The sequence below is a fragment of the Coregonus clupeaformis genome, chromosome 14, assembly GCF_020615455.1.
Source record: "Coregonus clupeaformis isolate EN_2021a chromosome 14, ASM2061545v1, whole genome shotgun sequence".
NCBI classification, from domain to species: domain Eukaryota; kingdom Metazoa; phylum Chordata; class Actinopteri; order Salmoniformes; family Salmonidae; genus Coregonus; species Coregonus clupeaformis.
This window is the reverse complement of record NC_059205.1, coordinates 37,018,296-37,037,467: the sequence shown is the minus strand read 5'-3', so window position 1 is coordinate 37,037,467 and position 19,172 is coordinate 37,018,296. Positions and strand designations below refer to the sequence as shown.

Here is a 19,172-nt window from a genome sequence, read left to right as displayed (position 1 = left end):
CAGCATTCTTTGTCCTCCAAACACGACGAGTTGAGTTTTTACCAAAAAGTTCTATTTTGGTTTCATCTGACCATATGACATTCTCCCAATCCTCTTCTGGATCATCCAAATGCACTCTAGCAAACTTCAGACGGGCCTGGACATGTACTGGCTTAAGCAGGGGGACACGTCTAGCACTGCAGGATTTGAGTCCCTGGCGGCGTAGTGTGTTACTGATGGTAGGCTTTGTTACTTTGGTCCCAGCTCTCTGCAGGTCATTCACTAGGTCCCCCCGTGTGGTTCTGGGATTTTTGCTCACCGTTCTTGTGATCATTTTGACCCCACGGGGTGAGATCTTGCGTGGAGCCCCAGATCGAGGGAGATTATCAGTGGTCTTGTATGTCTTCCATTGCCTAATAATTGCTCCCACAGTTGATTTCTTAAAACCAAGCTGCTTACCTATTGCATATTCAGTCTTCCCATCCTGGTGCAGGTCTACAATTTTGTTTCTGGTGTCCTTTGACAGCTCTTTGGTCTTGACCATAGTGGAGTTTGGAGTGTTACTGTTTGAGGTTGTGGACAGGTGTCTTTTATACTGATAACAAGTTCAAACAGGTGCCATTAATACAGGTAACGAGTGGAGGACAGAGGAGCCTCTTAAAGAAGAAGTTACAGGTCTGTGAGAGCCAGAAATCTTGCTTGTTTGTAGGTGACCAAATACTTATTTTCCACCATAATTTGCAAATAAATTCATTAAAAATCCTACAATGTGATTTTCTGGAGAAAAAAAATCTCAATTTGTCTGTCATAGTTGACGTGTACCTATGATGAAATTTACAGGCCTCTCTCATCTTTTTAAGTGGGAGAACTTGCACAATTGGTGGCTGACTAAATACTTTTTTTCCCCACTGTATGCACTATACACACACGTACACATGGATTTTGTGTTGTAGATATGTGGTAGTAGAGTAGTGGCCTGAGGGCACACACTTAATGTATTGTGAAATCTGTTGTGAAATGTAATGTAAGGTTTTTTTTCTTCTTGTAAATAACTGCCTTAACTTTGCTGGACCCCAGAAAGAGTAGCTGGGGGATCCATAATTAATACAAATACAAATAATCACATTTAACACCTAAATTGTTATAGTGTTACAGAGAGAAAAAATCCATCCATTGTTTAAAGTAACTGTCCAGTGTTTACAGATTTCTATGCATTATGACCTATAATTAATTACAATATGAGTGAAATATACCGGTCATTAAAAACATTAAAGCGAGTAGACCGCTGATTGGCCAGCTCATCTTCCTCAGGAGGATGACATCATCCTCTATGAGGAAATTACAAGCATTTTTTTAAACGTTCGGTTTGAGAAGTTTGAGGTGGGGTTTTTTAAGTGTTTTTTTCTCCAATTTATGCTTTGGCCACAAATACGAGTATAGGACGAGTCAACAACATTATTTGGATATGAGTTAACAGAATGTTTACTGGACAGTTACTTTAAATAATGCCAGTCTCCTTCTGCTTCATTCATTAGGTTTGCTGGACTCCTGTTTGATATTGCCGTATTGTAATCGTTGCCTTGGCCAGGCCATGAATTGCTTATTCTTTATGCTTACTGTATATACATAACATGGTGCACAGTGACAAATTACATTAAAATGTGTCAAATTGATCTCATTTATTGATCAAGATTAGTACTGTAACATGTTGGTCAGTTTGTCCCTATATATTTTACATAAAATAATCTCACATGTGAGGTACCTGTTATGGAAATGCATTAGTTCCATAGTTTATGCATCTAAGGGTTAAACCAATGAGTGTTCCTATACAGGAGAGCATCCAATGATTGCACATTATTATTATAATTATGTCCTACCAAGCAACACACAAACCATAAAGAGACGGCCATATAGTGAGATATGTAGAGTCTATGTTGTCTCTCAGTAGTGTTGGCATGCATTTCTGTGACTCAAATGCTTTTGTTTGCCGGCTTTCTGAAAGCCAAAAATAATCTGATCTGAGAAGATTCTCTCTCCTCATAAACAGACATCAAAACGCATGGCACATGCGCTTTGAAAACGTTTGTCAAGAGGTTTTAGCTGTCAATCTGATGTGTTTTTTTGTCTCCACTTCTCCATTAGGGAATGCAGTTTGTCCAACATTTAGATATGCTTCCTTAGTGAGTTTTCGAAAATTTATATCCTGTACATGCTAGTTTGAACATTTCAAGTGAGTTGTTTTTGCCGTCCCCAAAGCACTACAATGCACAGGCCTAATGGCCATGGGTATTCTATTTGTGTCTCTGTTCTTCCTGTCTGCCTGATATAGGCAGCTTGGGTCCTTTTTAAATCAAATGAACCAAATCAGCATTTCAGAAAAGCCTTAGAGCAATAATATGCTGCTGCGGTGGTGGTGTAAAATTGTATTCAATGATGTTACTATTACAGTAGGGTGTTCTTATTATTTCCACATTTCTCTATATCCCAAACTGCATGAGTAAGACCGGTCAAATGCCTGGTCTTTACACCTTCATTCACTTACTGTACCTTCCCAAAACTGAGAATGATAGTCAAAGCAAAGTCCAGCCAAAAATTCACTCACGACATGACAGCACTGTGAATTGGAGACTTTTGAAGGTCATATAGATGTCACGTCTTCACCTCTGTGTGTCACCCAGGCCCAGACAGTGTCTTTTGTGACAGGGAGACGGATGGGGAAGAAGCCCTCTCATTACAGACAGGTAGAGCTGGGTGGAACTCTAATGGGTTGGCTGAGGATTGTCAGGAGACATCACATGATGGATCTCTACACTTCAAAAGGAATAATAGCAAGATATTGAACCTTCAGTGGCCTGTCACTACTATTGTGGAGGAGACCTGAAATACATGATTCATTTATATCATAAACCTGGAAGAGTTGGTTGTTGTTGTTGTTGGATTCCCTTTACAGAGCGCTTATCCCCATCAAATAGTAAGAGAGTAGGTCATTGATTGATTGGTTGCTCTTGATGGTAATAGAAGTTGATACCTTATCGGTAATTAGGAAGACTTCAAAACCTAATCTCTGTCCCAAATGGCACCCTATTCCCTATATAGTGCAGTACTTCAGACGAGCGCATGACACCCTATTCCCTATATAGTGCACTGCTTTTGACCAGGACTCTGGTCAAAATCAGTGCACTAGGGCATAGGTTTCCATTTGGGATTCACCCCTAGTTTTGAAGTATTTGGTATGTTCAGAATATGAACCTGGGCAATGGAATGCAAAGGCAACATCTGAAGCAGTAGTGTATTGTCAGGATTCCGTAATTATTTTGAGTAATGTGTCACTGTATGGTTCTTTATCTCAGTTGTTCAGGTAGTCAAGTGTACGTATGTTGCTGGCTCCAAAAAAACATGAGAAAAGCAGTAGAGGACAACTGATCAAAGGCGAGAGCTGAGTCCCATTTGAAATGTAGACAACATGGTCTGTCTGTTGACAGCACTCTAATACTGTCTAGCAAGCACTTCTCTCTGTGTGTCTGTCAGATCACTGCCTTGAATTACAATTCTCTATTCTCTTCTGTTTGTTAGGAAAAATGCTTCCCAGTGGAGTTTCAAATTCTTGATGGTATGCTTGGAAATGTGATAGCTAACTACCTTATCTTTCTATGATCTCTCCCGCTTTCTCCTTTTATCCCCCCTCTCTCTTCCCTCTCTCACCCTCTCTCTTTCTCTCTCTCTCACTCTCTCTCGCTCTCTCTCTCTTGCTTGCTCTCTCCATCCCTCTCTCTCTCTTTCTTTCTCTCGCTCTCTCTCTGTCTCTCTCACTCCCTCTCTCTCTCGCTCTCTCTGTCTCTCTGTATCTCTCTCTGTGTCTCTCGCTCTCTCTCTCTCTCTCTCTCCATCTCTCTCTCTTCCTTTTGTTCCATCTGCTCTCCTTGCCTCTGTGTAATGACCCTTTTCCCTCAGAGACCAATTACTCACTAACCGTAACCACTCTCATTAATAGTTATGAAACAGACAGATGGATAGTTTTCATGCAACACTGTTGTAATTAAACATATACATGTACTGTAGTTAGCCCTTCTCCTACTGGTAAGGACTGTGATTGGTGATTAGGACATTCAAACTGCTCTTTCCACAACTTTGAACAGACCCTTAGTATTAAGACCATCTGAACATAAGCTGTGAAGTATCCAGTATAAGGTTAAGTTGAAAATAATGAGTTATTTATTTTTCACTTGGAAACTTGATTTAATACAGATCTGATTAAGCCTCACAGATCTGATTAAGCCTCCTTTTCTGTAATATTGCCTCAATCAAAACTGTGATGAAGCAGTATTATACAACCAAATCCACCACTTGGGTAATGTATCTGGAAAAGAGTTGACAAGTAGCTGGCTCTCTGTGGTTACATTGTTTGTTCTTCTTCAAAGTTTCCCATGCTTTAGCATTCAGCAGTGAAGGATAGCTAGTGCACCTTGTTAGAGTTGACTGTACAGTACTAGTGGAGCTGTCATCTTATGTTAAACAGCCTGCTGCCTAATGAAGGCCAAGTAGGTCAGGGAAGCCAGCAGCACAGAGAGATGTCCTCTCTGGGGTGAGAGAGGCTGCATACTGTACTTCAGATGTCCTCTGGGAGTTCTCTCTCTGAAGGTGTAGAGGAGACCAACTTCCAGACTCCCCTCACACACTGTCTGTGTCCCAAATGGCCCATAGGGCCCTGGTCAAAAGTAGTGCACTATATAGAGAATAGGGTGCCGTTTAGGAAACAGCCACTGTAACACCCTAGACAACGGCAGAGCAGATATAAGTGTTATAGCTCTTTTCCAATAATTTTTCAGATTGACATATTTGCCTATTGAACATGACAATCAAGCATGATTTTCAAGAAGATCGCCTCTCAATCTTGCCAGTTCCTCTCCACAAGCATAATTTGTGTTATTGCTAGACATGATGGCTATATCAAAGACTGTGTGGGCTGTCATTGTGTGCTTCCAAAGTTACCGTTGCTACACAAGATGCTCTAAAGATATTAGCATTTACACTTTGTTGAAAAGCAGGCAGCTAAAGCCAGTCAACTAGCAGAGACAGCCTTCTAGACTACATTCAGCCCCTCTCTATCCCTCCACAGTGAGTGATATTAGGATCCTGGGGTGGGTTGGTGGCTGGAGCAGCGGTTCAACCCCCAGTGCCATTAGAGGATCACAGTGGCCAATAATAACCCAATAATAACAGGGCTGGCTGCTTTCTCTCTGCCACCCGTTGAGCCCCCTTCCTTCCTGCTGTGTGTTGCGCCGCGTGGCCCGGTGTGTTCTGCTTCCTGTCCTGACGAACTTCACACAGCTGAATGAGTGGCTCTCCGCCTGCTGCAATTACTGTGATGCGCCTAGCATCATGTGGCATGTCAAGGAAATTAATCGAGCAGATGTTTGTGCTCTCAAATCTTTGGTATTTATCTCAAGACATGTGGATTCAAAATACTGCCTCATTGTTAAGTAAATGGTTATGATCTGTTCTGTTGTACAGCGCAACCAGAAAAAGACTCAGGAAAGATATTGTTGCTGTCAGTGTTGGTTGGTGGAGAGGAGGAGGCCTTTCTCTTTTGGCTGTGATTAGACTGGGTTGTGGTTAATATTACAGTTAAATATATACCCAGCTTGCGATCAGAAGCATCCAAAATAAAATATAAAAATCTCCATTTCCATCCTTGCTTATGTCAGGAGATTGCATAATGTAATATATCGGTTAAAACATATGCAATGATAAAAAATTAAAAACTACACTCCAGAGTGACTGTATATGTGTCACGAGTGTCAGTGTAATGCGGTGGATCGAAGTCAGGCGCAGGACACAGAACTCAATGAAAACGTACTTTACTAACAAGTAAAGAAACAAATACAAAATACCTCCACACAGGGAGGAGTAAACCCGCTTACCAAACGACACACGAAACGAAATAACAAACACGCACAAAACACAATGAGAGCCACCGGGTTAAATAGGGAAGGAGTAATTGCCCGATGGGAAACAGGTGTGAGACAATCAGACCACAACAGGTAGAACATAGAAACATAGATCGGCAGCAGCTAGTACTCCGGTGACGACAAACGCTGAAGCCTGCCCGAACAAGGAGGAGGGGCAGCCTTGGCAGAATCCGTGACAATATGAAAAGTAATAAGGGAGTGTTTATGAACTGATACGCAAAACGATGCCGGATTCAAAACTTATAATTTTTCAATTTAAATTATTATACAAAATTCTTGCTACCAATAGATTGTTATTTATATAGGAGAGAAAATCTTCCCAGCTCTGCAGGTTTTACTGCGAAGAGACAGACTCATTAGATCATTTGTTTTGGTACTGTCCATTTGTAGCTTGTTTTTGGTCACAGGTCCAGGAATGGCTGAAGGATTGCAATATTTACCTGGAGCTAACCCTGCAGATAGCACTACTGGGTGATCTGAAAAGTCATAGTCAATCGATCAATAATATAATAATAGTTTTAGCAAAAATGTTTATTTTCAATTTACAATCTGTGGAAACAATGAGAATAGAAAGGTTCAGAACTTTTGTGAAACATCACAGTACAGTTGAAAAATATATGGCAAATATAAATCCAATATGGATGGTGTTAAGAGATAGATGGGAGGTGTTGAATGGAGTTGAAGGATGGGACTAATAACAACTAACAACAACTAATAACAACAAGATAACTAATGTAAAGCATACTGTGTCCATAATAAGTATATAGGTTATAGGTTGAGAGCTTTTGTGAAAGAGCACAGTTAGAAAGATATGACATATAGAAGCAAACCGGAAGGACATCATGAAAATGATCGGAGAGGTTGAGGGTAGAGGATGTTCAGGAGTAAAAACAAACAAAATATAATTATTGTAAAATTGACTGTGTCCATAAAATGTATATAGTATGTATAAGCTGGAAGTAGAGGCCTAAGCGTTGTTGTTCACTAGTTTACTCCAATTAGGGAAGGGGTGGTAGGGTTGGAAAATATTTTTTTAAAAAGGGTATGTATATGTATTTATATGTATGTGTATATGTATGTGTATGTGTATATCTGTATATATATTTGCGAGAAAGAAAACATATGGGGGATTGGAAGTGATACAGACAATTACAGTGATGGAAGTTACAATCTATCTGCAATATTGAAGCTGATCTGCCCCCCCAATAAAAATTATAAAAGAAGGAAGAAAAAAAGAGATAAAAATAAATAAAAATGAATAAAAATAAGGGAGTGAACATTATTAATAAAAAGTGTTACATGGAGAAAGTCGGACCTCTCTGAAATGAAAATGGTTCTCCCTCCCTTCAGCAAAATACATTTTACCTAAACCCTCCCTGAACGCTTGAAATAAAAAAGTTGACCCTTCCCTATACCCAAAATAATAATTAAAACGTAAAGTGGATAGCAGTGAACATGCCTACCATTTACCCTCACTTCATGGACTGACCAGAGGCTTAGACATGCCATTTTTAAAACTGTTCTTCGTCCTGTAAGCATCACATGGCAACACAGGAATTTTTATAGCACAGAGGGCTGTGGGCCAGAAGGTTGTGGGTTCACAGACCACCGTGGACAAGAGTAGGGGTGGAAAGATCTCCTTTATAGTAAAAGCATTGAATGAATCATCGTATTTGCAGGTCCGAGAAACAATAGCCTTTTATAAACATATCATGCAATTCTACGTAATTGGACATATTAGCAGAATATTTTTTAATACCACACAAATTACCGAAATTACAGGATAAGAATGGACAGAGAGTTGTGTTCATCTTATCATATTTGTCCAATGCCAAATCAGTCTGTCTTGTTTGCAACAAAACTGTCCCTGTTTGCAAATAATTAAATCTGAGACGTCATTAAGAATCTGAGCATGGTACTTTCAAAAGTTATGCCTACCTTTCCACCACAGACAGAGTAGGCCTACCGACACAGAAAAATGTAAGTCTCAAATCCATCATTCCTTCAATTCTGACCAGTTTCCCAGTCCCTGCCGATGAAAAACATCCCCACAGCATGATGCTACCACCACCATGGTGTTCTCGGGGTGATGAGAGGTGTTGGGTTTGCGTCAGACATAGCGTTTTCCTTGATGGCCAAAAAGCTCAATTTTAGTCGCATCTGACCAGAGTACCTTCTTCCATATGTTTGGGGAGTCTCCCACATGCCTTTTGGTGAACACCAAACGTGTTTGCTTATTTTTTTCTTTAAGCAATGGCTTTTTTTCTGGCCACTCTTCCGTAAAGCCCAGCTCTGTGGAGTGTACGGCTTAAAGTGGTCCTATGGACAGATACTCCAATTTCCGCTGTGGAGCTTTGCAGCTCCTTCAGGGTTATCTTTGGTCTCTTTGTTGCCTATCTGATTAATGCCCTCCTTGCCTGGTCCGTGAGTTTTGGTGGGCGGCCCTCTCTTGGCAGGTTTGTTGTGGTGCCATATGCTTTCCATTTTTTAATAATGGATTTAATCGTGCTCCGTGGAATGTTCAAAGTTTCTGATATTTTTTGATAACCCAACCCTGATCTGTACTTCTCCACAACTGACCTGTTTGGAGAGCTCCTTTGTCTTCATGGTGCCGCTTGCTTGGTGCTGCCCCTTGCTTAGTGGTGTTGCAGACTCTGGGGCCTTTCAGAACAGGTGTATATATACTGAGATCATGTGACACTTAGATTGCACACAGGTGGACTTTATTTAACTAATGATGTGACTTCTGAAGGTAATTGGTTGCACCAGATATTATTATTTTTTTTCATTTCACTTCACCAATTTGGACTATTTTGTGTATGTCCATTACATGAAATCCAAATAAGAATCCATTTAAATTACAGGTTGTAATGCAACAAAATAGGAAAAACACCAAAGGGGGATGAATACTTTTGCAAGGCACTGTAGCAGCCTATAGCCTAATTTAGTCTGACAAACAGGTAGGCCTACCTCTTATTTCTTAAATAAGAAGAAATAGGCTCCAAAACAAAGCCCTCTTGTTGTTAGTAAAGTCTAATTAAAATGAAGACTGTTGAAATGAATTATGCCTACTGGAATTTGCCTACTTTGAGAACCATGAGCTGTCCATTTCCAATTGATTCTGCCGCGGCTGCTGCTTCAAGTTTCAGCACCAAAATGTAAGTTTCTCAAATCTGGCTTGTTGTGAGGTCAATAACTCTGATAAATACATAAGGGGCAAGAAACATATTGTTTTTATTAAAATCAATTATAGTAGTAGCAAGCTACAGTATCAAAGTTGACCTCCGGTCCTCCTCTTCACACTCTCTTTCTCAAACTGAACAGAACATAGGCTATAGGCTATTCCACCCCCAAGATAATGACATTTTTTTTACTAGGCCTAATAAAACTGTTTTTTGGGGAAGAAGCCTTTGAGTCTCCTACTGAAATGCCACTGTAGGCTTACACAGCACAGCATTGGTTAGGCAGCACACAAAAAAAGGTTTTGATCAGCAAGAGCAGAGCAGGCCGGGGCTCAGGGTGGGAATATCCATTGCAGTGTGTAATACAGCCTAGTTTTATTTACACCATCCCACCAGCTACCTTAGAAATATAACTTTGCTCTGTGCTTCTCTGAGCATGCACTTCGTAGCCTATAGTCTATAGGCTATGGATAATTTGATTGAGACCAAATTACATAGCCTATAGCCACACTTGATATTGCGTGCCCAGTGGAGAATCAGAGATCAAGGGCGGCATCAGGCACACATCGATTATATAGCCTAATAAGTAACTAATTCTAAAACACAGAAATATAGAAATGTTATCATTTAAAAATTACATGACCCTCCCCTGGACTAGATTAAAAATAAATAAAATACTAAACCCTCCCCTTGACTGAAATTGAAAAACACTCCCCCATTTTCCTCCAGGTACCAATTCTGTATATTTCGATCCACCCCTAAAATGAAAATGGTCTTTCTCCATATGGTTCTAGTAGAGTAATGATCTACCATGAGACATCACCAGGGTATAGGATGCCGCTCCCGCTTTTCCACCATTGATATTCATGAAGATTCATTAATGACAAGCACATCAAAGTACCAGTTAGCCAGTCTAAACCATGGGCCCAGGGAAACTAGCTAGTGTCGCAGAAGGAAGAAATCACAGCTGAACTGTGACGATATTCTTGAAGTGAAGCTTTTTACTTCTTGACATGTCCTCTTTGTCTGTCATTCTCTATGCTAGGAACCCAATGCTCCTCTGTTTTTGTGAGTGTTTACATCAAAATAACTTCTCAGAGACTAATGCTTCACTGACAAAACATTTCTGTGTGTGTTGAAAATACTTATTTATGATCTCAGCTCTCCCCTCCGCAATCCTAACCTTCACAATTATTAGAGTAGATTTGAGAAATAATTATTACAGAGTGCATTGTTTTAAGACCACTAAGCGCATAAATGTTCTATTGTGTTATTGACTGTACGTTTTGTTTTTGTTTATTCCATATGTAACTCTGTGTTGTTGTTGTTTTTATCGCACTGCTTTGCTTTATCTTGGCCAGGTTGCAGTTGTAAATGAGAACTTGTTCTCAACTGGCCTACCTGGTTAAATAAAGGTGAAATAATTTTTTTTTTAAATAAAAATAAACAAAAGGAAAAGGAAAATACAATGTCTACCGTCTGCATTTCTAGTTGTTCTAACACTTAGTTGTTGTTTCTCCACTCCTGTCTTCACAGCTGCTATCAGGAACATCATCTGCAGCAGTTCCCAGGCTGGCCCACTATCTGTGGACTGAACAGACACCATGAAGGGTATATCAAGCAGCCGCAGCCACCACCATGTGGTCACCTGTGACCCTGGTTCCTACGACGCCCTAGGCCATGGCCACCACCCTGACCGCAAGCCCTACCTGATCAACCAAATGGACATGCCCATGTCCCACCCGTCTGACCACCCCTATTATGGCCAGGTCCAGAGCCACATCCAGCAGAGGAACCACACTGCCTTCCCCTCAGACAGTAGTGTGGTGCCCTATGGGACCTTCCCCAGACGACACTACAGCAGCTCACACCATGAGCTGAAGGATCGGATGGGGAAGGATGAGTGTCCTGTGGTGCCCTATGGTGTTGGTGTTGGTGTGGGTAACATGGTCCCCAACAAGGGCGTCAACGTTCGCCTGCCAGTCAACCTGCTGGACCAGTTTGAGAGGCAGCCGTCGTTCACGCGGGATGGCTACCACACGCTGCAGTACAAGAGGACGGCTCTGGAGCAACGCAACGACAGCCCTGGACGCATTCGCCACCTGGTCCACTCCGTCCAGAAACTCTTCGCCAAGTCCCACTCCCTGGAGGGGCCACACACGCACTCCAAGCAGGGCAGCGTCAATGGCAGCAGGAACAGCCCTGAGAGCGAGACGCCCCCCACGCAGAAGTACCGCAAACGCAGCAAGAGCAGGGAGCGCTGCAAGTCGGCAGAGCCAAAGCAAAGGAGCCCCACCTCGGGCTACTGGAGCTCAGACGACATCCTGGATGACCGAGACGTCTGCCACAGCCTGTTCCATAGCCCCACCGGAGTCATGACCATGGGCCGCCACCCGGACAAGTTCCAGTCACAGTACTTCATGGAGGCCTACAACACCATCAGCGAACACGCCCTGAAAACGTCGCGCAGTAATGACGATGTAGTAAAACACACCTGTGTCCCCTCTCATATCCCCATAAGCATGGACGCCCAGCTCATGAAGAAGAGCTTGTGGTCGTCCAGTCTAACGGTGAGCAAGGCTCGCCAAGTCTACCAGAAGGCCTCAGTAAACTTAGATCATAAAGCACTAGTGAAATCTGAGGCTTGTCAGCAGGAGCGCTCATGCCAGTTCTTGCAGGTATGCGATTCTTAAAATGTACCCCTAAACCTCCCCCTCGTCCACCTACCTACCCCATTGGAGAGGACCTACCCCCCCTCCACTTTCATTTGATTTGAAGAGAGAAGTAAGTGCAAACCCAGTAGTGGCCTTACTTTCTTTAGTAGGCTTTTTTCTTTTAAACCCATCAGTGACTGGCATTATTTCCTGTTTATAAACCTCTTAATTTCGTAGATTTCCCAGATTTGGGGTTCCTTAATTCTTTCCTAATAATTTTGTGTGTGTGTGCGTGCGCGTGTATGTGTGTGTGCGTACGTGCGTGCGAATGCAAGCATGATTGTGTACTATTCTCCTCATGTTGTTCACTAAGATTGATGCTAAACCCATCAAATCTGAAATTCCATGCACAAGACACAGTCGGCACAACAGAAGCACAAATAGCACGTCTCTAAATAGATCTAAGCACTCCACTTCGACTCAGTTTTTTTACAGAAATATCAAAAGAATGATTATAAATTATTATGATGTTCATGTAGCTAAATTATATGTAACTGTTGTTCTGTGCAGTATACTAGTTTATCTAATCTCTTTCTCTCTCACTTGTTCTACATTCTAAATTCCCCTTTTCTTTTTTTTTAGTTTTCTTTTTCATGTACAATGTAACAAAATCAGTCAAAACTAAATCAATATTGCTCTTCCATTTTTACATAACAATCCCCATTGTACAGTTTCTTTTTTACTTTGCAAACAAAATGGACAAACCACAGGACAAGTCTAAAGTAATTAAAATTAAACAAATGAAAATAACTCAAATAAAATAAAACACCAAAATAGAGCCTAAACAAGTAGGCAAGGCATTTTGTAGTAATCAAAAGAAAAAGAGGTGGAGACATTAATCAGCAGATAGCTTCCACAATCAGAAAAGTTTTGAACGTTAGGAAGAACATCTATTAAAGGACCCCAGATTTTCCTAAATTTAGAGTAGCTTTTCCTGATAGAGCATGATATTTTCTCTGGGGTACAATATGACATCACCTCCTTCAACCATTGTCGTGTTGATGGAGCATGTTCAGATTTTTGTGCTAGCTGATACTGTATTTAACAAGGTTATATTCCCTAACACCCACATCCTGAGGTGATTTTGAAGTTCTGTCTCTAATATCTCTGATGTAATTTTGCAGATATTTTTCCACAAATTCTATAGGTAGGGACAACTCCATAACATATGCAGTAAATCTCCAGTATTTATCTTACATCTAGGACATTTGTCAGTTATCTTATCAAGTAAATGCAATCTATATGCAGTAAAATATGTCCTGTGCAATATATTTAATTGCATCTGTCTATGTTTGGTTGCCATCAAGAAGCTCTGAGAGGTTTCAAGCAAGTAATCCCAGTCAACTGAGTCATAATTACAGCCTATGTCTCTGTCCAATTTGTATTTGTATGTTAGGTTATTATAAGTAGGTAGATTATTATTTAGTATATTATACGTCAGTGAGATCAGACCTTGAGTTGACCTAGTACTATGGATACGATTTTCGAGCAGTGATTCCTCTGGAGAATTAGGGAAATTGTATTTTGTATTTTATTTTACCCAGTGCCTTATCTGAAGGTATTTCTTTTTTTTAAAGCTAGTTTGAGGAAGCTCATGCTGGTCTTTGAGTTGTTTAAATTATATGAATGTATTTCCCTTACATAAGTCCCCAACAATAGCAATTCCTTTCGAGTTCCATAAATGTAATATTCTATTAGCAATTGCCTTTGGAATAAGTGGATTGTCCATTAACAGAGTAGATCTTTAAAGTATGTTATTTAATCCAAGCAGTTTATGAGTTCTCTGCTATGAGTCAAAAGTATTTTTGATGATGGGATTCTTTGTGAATGCTGTTCTTTTGGTGTCCCACAAAGGCGATCCCTTTCAAAGTTACAGATTTAATGTATTGTTGTTCTATTGATAGCCACCGGGGGTCAGTGTTCGTAGTATGCAACCAAAGCCCTATAGGACGGAAATGAGTGGCTAGATAATAGAGTTCAAAATTAGGAAGTATAAACCTTCCTTTGGAATAAGAAGCTTGAAGAGTTTGATGCTTACACAAGCTGTTTTTTTCTGCCATTGAAAAGAAGAGATTACTTTATTTCGATTTTTTAAGAAATCTGCAGGTAGCTTCAGTGGTATGCACTGAAATAGGTATTGTCACGACTTCTGCCGAAGCTGCCTCCCTTCCTTGTTCGGGCAGGCTTCGGCGTTCGTCGTCACCGGAGTACTAACCACTGCCGCCCCAATCATCATCACAATTGTATTGTCAATCACACACACCTGGTTCTATTCCCCTAATTAGTCAGTGTATAAGTGTTCCCTCTGCCCCCTTGTCCTTGTGGGTGATTGTTTATTTGTGGAGGTTAGTGAAGCTCGGTGAAGCTTGTGTATTGTGTATCGACAGGAGTATTTTTCCCGTATGCCTTGTATTTTCCAGTGCGCCTGTTTTGTGCCCTGGAGTGTGTTTGACGCATTTCTGTTTAAACCTGTATTTTGCGGATTAAAGCCTGTTATTCTGTGATTTACCCTCCTGCGCCTGACTCCTTCATCACCACCTCATCACAGAATCACCCACCCGAATATGGAGTCAGCGGGAGAGACGCACATGCCTGGAGTCGTGGAACGGGTCCAGGACCATTCAACTATGCTAGCCAGCTTGGGTGAAGCGATGGGTCGGGTTCTTCAGGTCGTCCAACGCCTGGAGAGGAGAGAGCCTAATACGTCGAGACCAGCTGGTCAACCGGATCCCGCCACCTACACCCCAGCACCCGGAGGGATCCAGATATCCCGACCAGGGGAGTTCGACGGGACAGCGGTGCTGTGCCAAGGATTCCTTCTCCAACTGGAGCTCTACTTCTCCAGCATCCGGCCAGTTCCATCGGAGCGGGAGAAGGTGTCCGCCCTCGTCTCCTGCCTCTCGGTGAAAGCCCTGGAGTGGGCCAACGCGGTGTGGAACGAAGGAGGAGCTGCGTTGGAGAACTACGGGTAGTTCGCTCACCTCTTCTGGGTGGTCTTCGATCACCCACCCAAGGTTTGAGAGGCGGGCGAGCGGCTGGTCCACCTGAGGCAGGGGACGAGGACTGCGCAGGACTTCGCATTGGAGTTTCGAACTCTGGCAGCTGCGTCCGGGTGGAACGAGCGGGTCCTAATCGACCAGTTCCGGTGCCATCTGCGAGAGGACGTCCGACGGGAGTTAGCCTGCCGTGACACCATGTTGTCCTTCTCGCAACTGGTGGACATGGCCATTCGTTTGGACAACCTGCTGGCAACCAGAGGACTTCCTGGAGGAGGTCTGCCCGTTTCCACCCCGGACAACTCGGATCCAGAGCCGATGGAGCTGGGTGGAGCCGCCGGCCGAGAAAGGGCAGCTCCAGTGCCACACTGGTGGCACGAAGGGACATTTCACCACACATTGTCGTCAACGCTCTTCTGGGTTTGGAGGCGGCAGGCAGGGCACTCTCGCATCACCCCAGGTGTCAAACACCCACACTGATTCAGAGCCCTCTGCTGTGCATTGTAAAATACTTGTCTCTTTTCCTGAGCACACGGTAGTTCCCCAGTGTAAGGCGCTAGTCGATTCAGGTGCAGCTGGGAACTTTATGGACAGGGCATTCGCACACCGTATAGGCATTCCATTGATTCCCCTATCCATTCCACGCCCCATCAGAGCACTTGATAGTCGAATATTAGGGTCCGGGTTGGTTAAGGAAGTTACTGCACCAGTCACCATGATTACCCAGAAGACTCATTGTGAGCAGGTTACTTTTTCCATTATTGAGTCTCCTGCTTTCCCTGTGGTATTAGGTATCCCTTGGCTAGCACTCCACAACCCCACCTTCTCATGGCCGCAGAGGGTTCTCAAGTGGTGGTCGCGAGAGTGTCAGGGTAGGTGTCTAGGTGTTTCCGTTGGTGCAACCACGGTAGAAAGTCCAGACAGTACCTCCACCGTGCACATTCCCCCTGAATACCTCGATCTGGCGCAAGCGTTCTCTAAAACGCAGGCGACTAAATTACCACCTCATCGGGCAGAGGATTGCGCGATAAACCTCCGGATAGACGCTCTACCTCCCAGGAGTCATATATAACCCCTGTCACAGGCTGAAATGGTGGCAATGGAAAAATATGTCACCGAGTCCCTGCGCCAGGGGTATATATGTCCCTCCACTTCACCCGCCTCCTCTATTTTCTTTTTTGTGAAGAAGAAGGACGGAGGTCTGCGCCCATGCATTGATTATCGACCACTGAACAGAGAGACGATAAGATTTAGTTATCCTCTCCCCCTTATTCCTTCAGTGATTGAATCAATGAATGGGGCGTGCTTCTTCACCAAATTAGATCTCAGGAGTGCGTACAACCTGGTGCGTATCCGAGAGGGAGATGAGTGGAAGACAGCATTCAGCACAACCACGGGGCATTATGAATACCTGGTGATGCCCTATGGTTTGATGAATGCTCCCTCAGTTTTCTAGTCCTTTGTGAACGAGGTGTTTCGGGACATGCTGGGTCGTGGTCTACATCGATGACATCCTGGTGTATTCCGCTACGCGCGCCAAGCATGTGTCCCTGGTTCGTAAGGTGCTGGCCCGACTGTTGGAAAATTACCTTTATGCTAAGGCAGAGAAGTGTATGTTTTTCCAGCAGTCCATCTCCTTCCTTGGATACCGCATTTCCACCTCAAGTGTGGACATGGAGGGAGATCGCATTTCAGCCGTGCGTAATTGGCAGACTCCAACCACGGTTAAGGAGGTGAAGCGCTTCCTTGGCTTTTCCAACTACTATCGGAGGTTTATCCGGGGCTTTGGCAAGGTCGCAGCTCCCATTACCTCCCTGTTGAAGGGTGGGCCATCCCGGCTCCGCTGGTCTGCTGAGGCTGACCTGGCCTTCAGCAAACTGCGTGGTCTGTTCACCTCAGCCCCAGTACTGGCCCACCCTGATTCATCACTACCGTTCGTAGTGGAGGTGGATGCGTCCGAGGTTGGGATAGGAGCTGTCCTGTCTCAACGCTCGGGTACGCCACCCAAGCTCCGCCCCTGTGTGTTCTTTTCGAAGAAGCTCAGCCCGGCGGAGCAGAACTACGGCGTTGGTGATCGGGAGCTGTTGGCTGTTGTCCGAGCTTTGACCGTGTGGAGGCATTGGCTCGAGGGGGCAAAACACCCTTTCCTCGTCTGGACGGACCACCGTAACCTGGAGTACATCTGGGCAGCGAGGAGGCTGAATCCTCGCCAGGCCAGGTGGGCCCTATTCTTCACCCGGTTTGATTTCACTCTATCATACATCCCGGGTACGAAGAACGTAAAGGTAGACGCGCTGCCCCGGCTGTATGACACAGAGGAGAGGCCCAGAGACAACACTCCCATACTGCCGGCCTCCTGCATTGTGGCGCTGGTAGTATGGGCGATGGACGCGGATATAGAGCAGGCATTACGCACGGATCCCTCTCAACCTCAGTGTCCAGATGGGCTACAGTACGTGCCTGCTCTTATCCGTGATCGTCTGATCTACTGGGCACACACGTCACCCTCCTCTGGTCACCCAGGTATCGGCCGTACAGTGCGCTTTCTGACCGGAAAATACTGTTGGCCTACCTTGGCTAAGGATGTGAGGGTGTCTCCTCCTGCTCAGTGTGCGCCCAGAGTAAGGCACCTAGGCACCTCCCAGCTGATAAGTTACAACCTTTACCAATTCCACAACGACCATGGTCTCACCTAAGTGTGGATTTCCTAACAGATCTTCCCCTCTCCCAAGGTAACACCACCATCCTGGTCGTTGTGGACCGCTTTTCTAAAGCCTGCTGCCTCCTTCCTCTGCCCGATTTCCCCACAGCTCTGGAAACTGCGGAGGCCCTGTTTACACACGTCTTCCGGCACTACGGTGTACCAGAGGATATAGTGTCTGACCGAGGTTCCCAGTTCACGTCCAAGGTCTGGAAGGCGTTCATGGAACGTCTGGGGGTCTCGGTCAGCCTGACCTCTGGGTTCCACCCTGAGAGTAATGGGCAGGTGGAATGTGTAAATCAGGATGTGGGTAGGTTCCTGCAGTCCTACTGCCAGGACCAGCTGGGGGAGTGGTCGGTGTTCTTGCCATGGGCAGAATATGCCCAGAACTCTGTCCGCCACTCCTCTACTAACCTAACACCATTCCAATGTGTTTTAGGTTACCAACCGGTTCTGGCACTGTGGCACCAGAGCCAGACCGAGGCTCCTGCGGTGGATGACTGGTTTTGGCGCGCGGAGGAGACGTGGGACACAGCCCATGTTCACCTCCAGCGTGCCGTGCGTCGTCAGAAGGCCAAAGCTGACCGTCACCGCAGGGAGGCCCCGGTCTTCGTACCGGGGGATCGGGTCTGGCTCTCGACCCGGAATCTGCCCCTCCGCCTGCCCTGCCGGAAGCTGAACCCGTGTTTTTTGGGCCGTTCAAAGTCCTGAGGAGAATCAACGAGGTTACGTATAGGTTGTTACTTCCCCCTGATTACCGTATTAACCCCTCGTTTCATGTGTCTCTCCTCAGGCCGGTAGTGGTTGGTCCGCTCCAGGAGTCTGAGGTGCGGGAGGTTCCTCACCTACTCTGGACATCGAGGGGGCCCCGGCGTACTCTGTCCGTACCATCCTGCAATCGAGGCGTCGGGTGGGGGGCCTTCAGTACCCCGTGGAGTGGGAGGGGTACGGTCCGGAGGAACGGTGCTGGGTCCCGGTGAGGGATATCCTCGATTCCTCCATGTTACGGGATTTCCACCATCGCCATTCGGCTCGCCCTGCTCTGCGTTCTCCTGGCAGTACCCCCCCCCCCCCGTGCGTCAAGGGGGGGGTACTGTCAGGACTTCTGCAGAGGCTGCCTCCCCTCCTTGTTCGGGCAGGCTTTGGCGTTCATTGTCACCGTAGTACTAACCACTGCTGCCCCAATCATCATCACAATTGTCTTGTCAATCACACACACCTGGTTCTATTCCCCTAATTAGTCTGTGTATAAGTGTTCCCTCTACCCCCTTGTCCTTGTGGGTGATTGTTTATTTGTGGAGGTTAGTGAAGCTCGGTGGAGCTCGTGTATTGTGTATGGACAGGAGCATTTTTCACGTATGCCTTGTATTTTCCAGTGCGCCTGTTTTGTGCCCTGGAGTGTGTTTGACGCATGTCTGCGTAAACCTGTATTTTGCGGATTAAAGCCTGTTATTCTGTGATTTACCCTCCTGTGCCTGACTCCTTCATCACCACCTCATCACAGGTATAAGAATTTGGGTAGGATATAAATTTTTACTGTATTGACCCTGCCTATCAATGAAAGAGGCAGTGCATCCATCTATTGATATCTATCTTAGTTAACTCTAGTAGATTCCTATGATTATCTTTCA

At 44.5% G+C, this 19,172-nt stretch overlaps 1 protein-coding gene across 4 annotated transcripts in view; it reads left to right on the top strand.

The window, feature by feature from the left end:
- The window catches only part of LOC121580944 (disks large-associated protein 1), a 141,047-nt gene that overhangs the window by 78,736 nt on the left and 43,139 nt on the right, over window positions 1-19,172 (top strand). For 3 of the 4 annotated variants that reach the window (XM_041896167.1, XM_041896165.1, XM_041896164.1), the window contains exon 3: window positions 10,667-11,808. In XM_041896167.1, the coding sequence (XP_041752101.1) occupies window positions 10,735-11,808 (1,074 nt within the window). In that variant the 5' untranslated portion in view covers window positions 10,667-10,734. The remainder of the gene's footprint in view (window positions 1-10,666; window positions 11,809-19,172) is intronic. The other variant, XM_041896166.1, reaches the window with a different exon arrangement.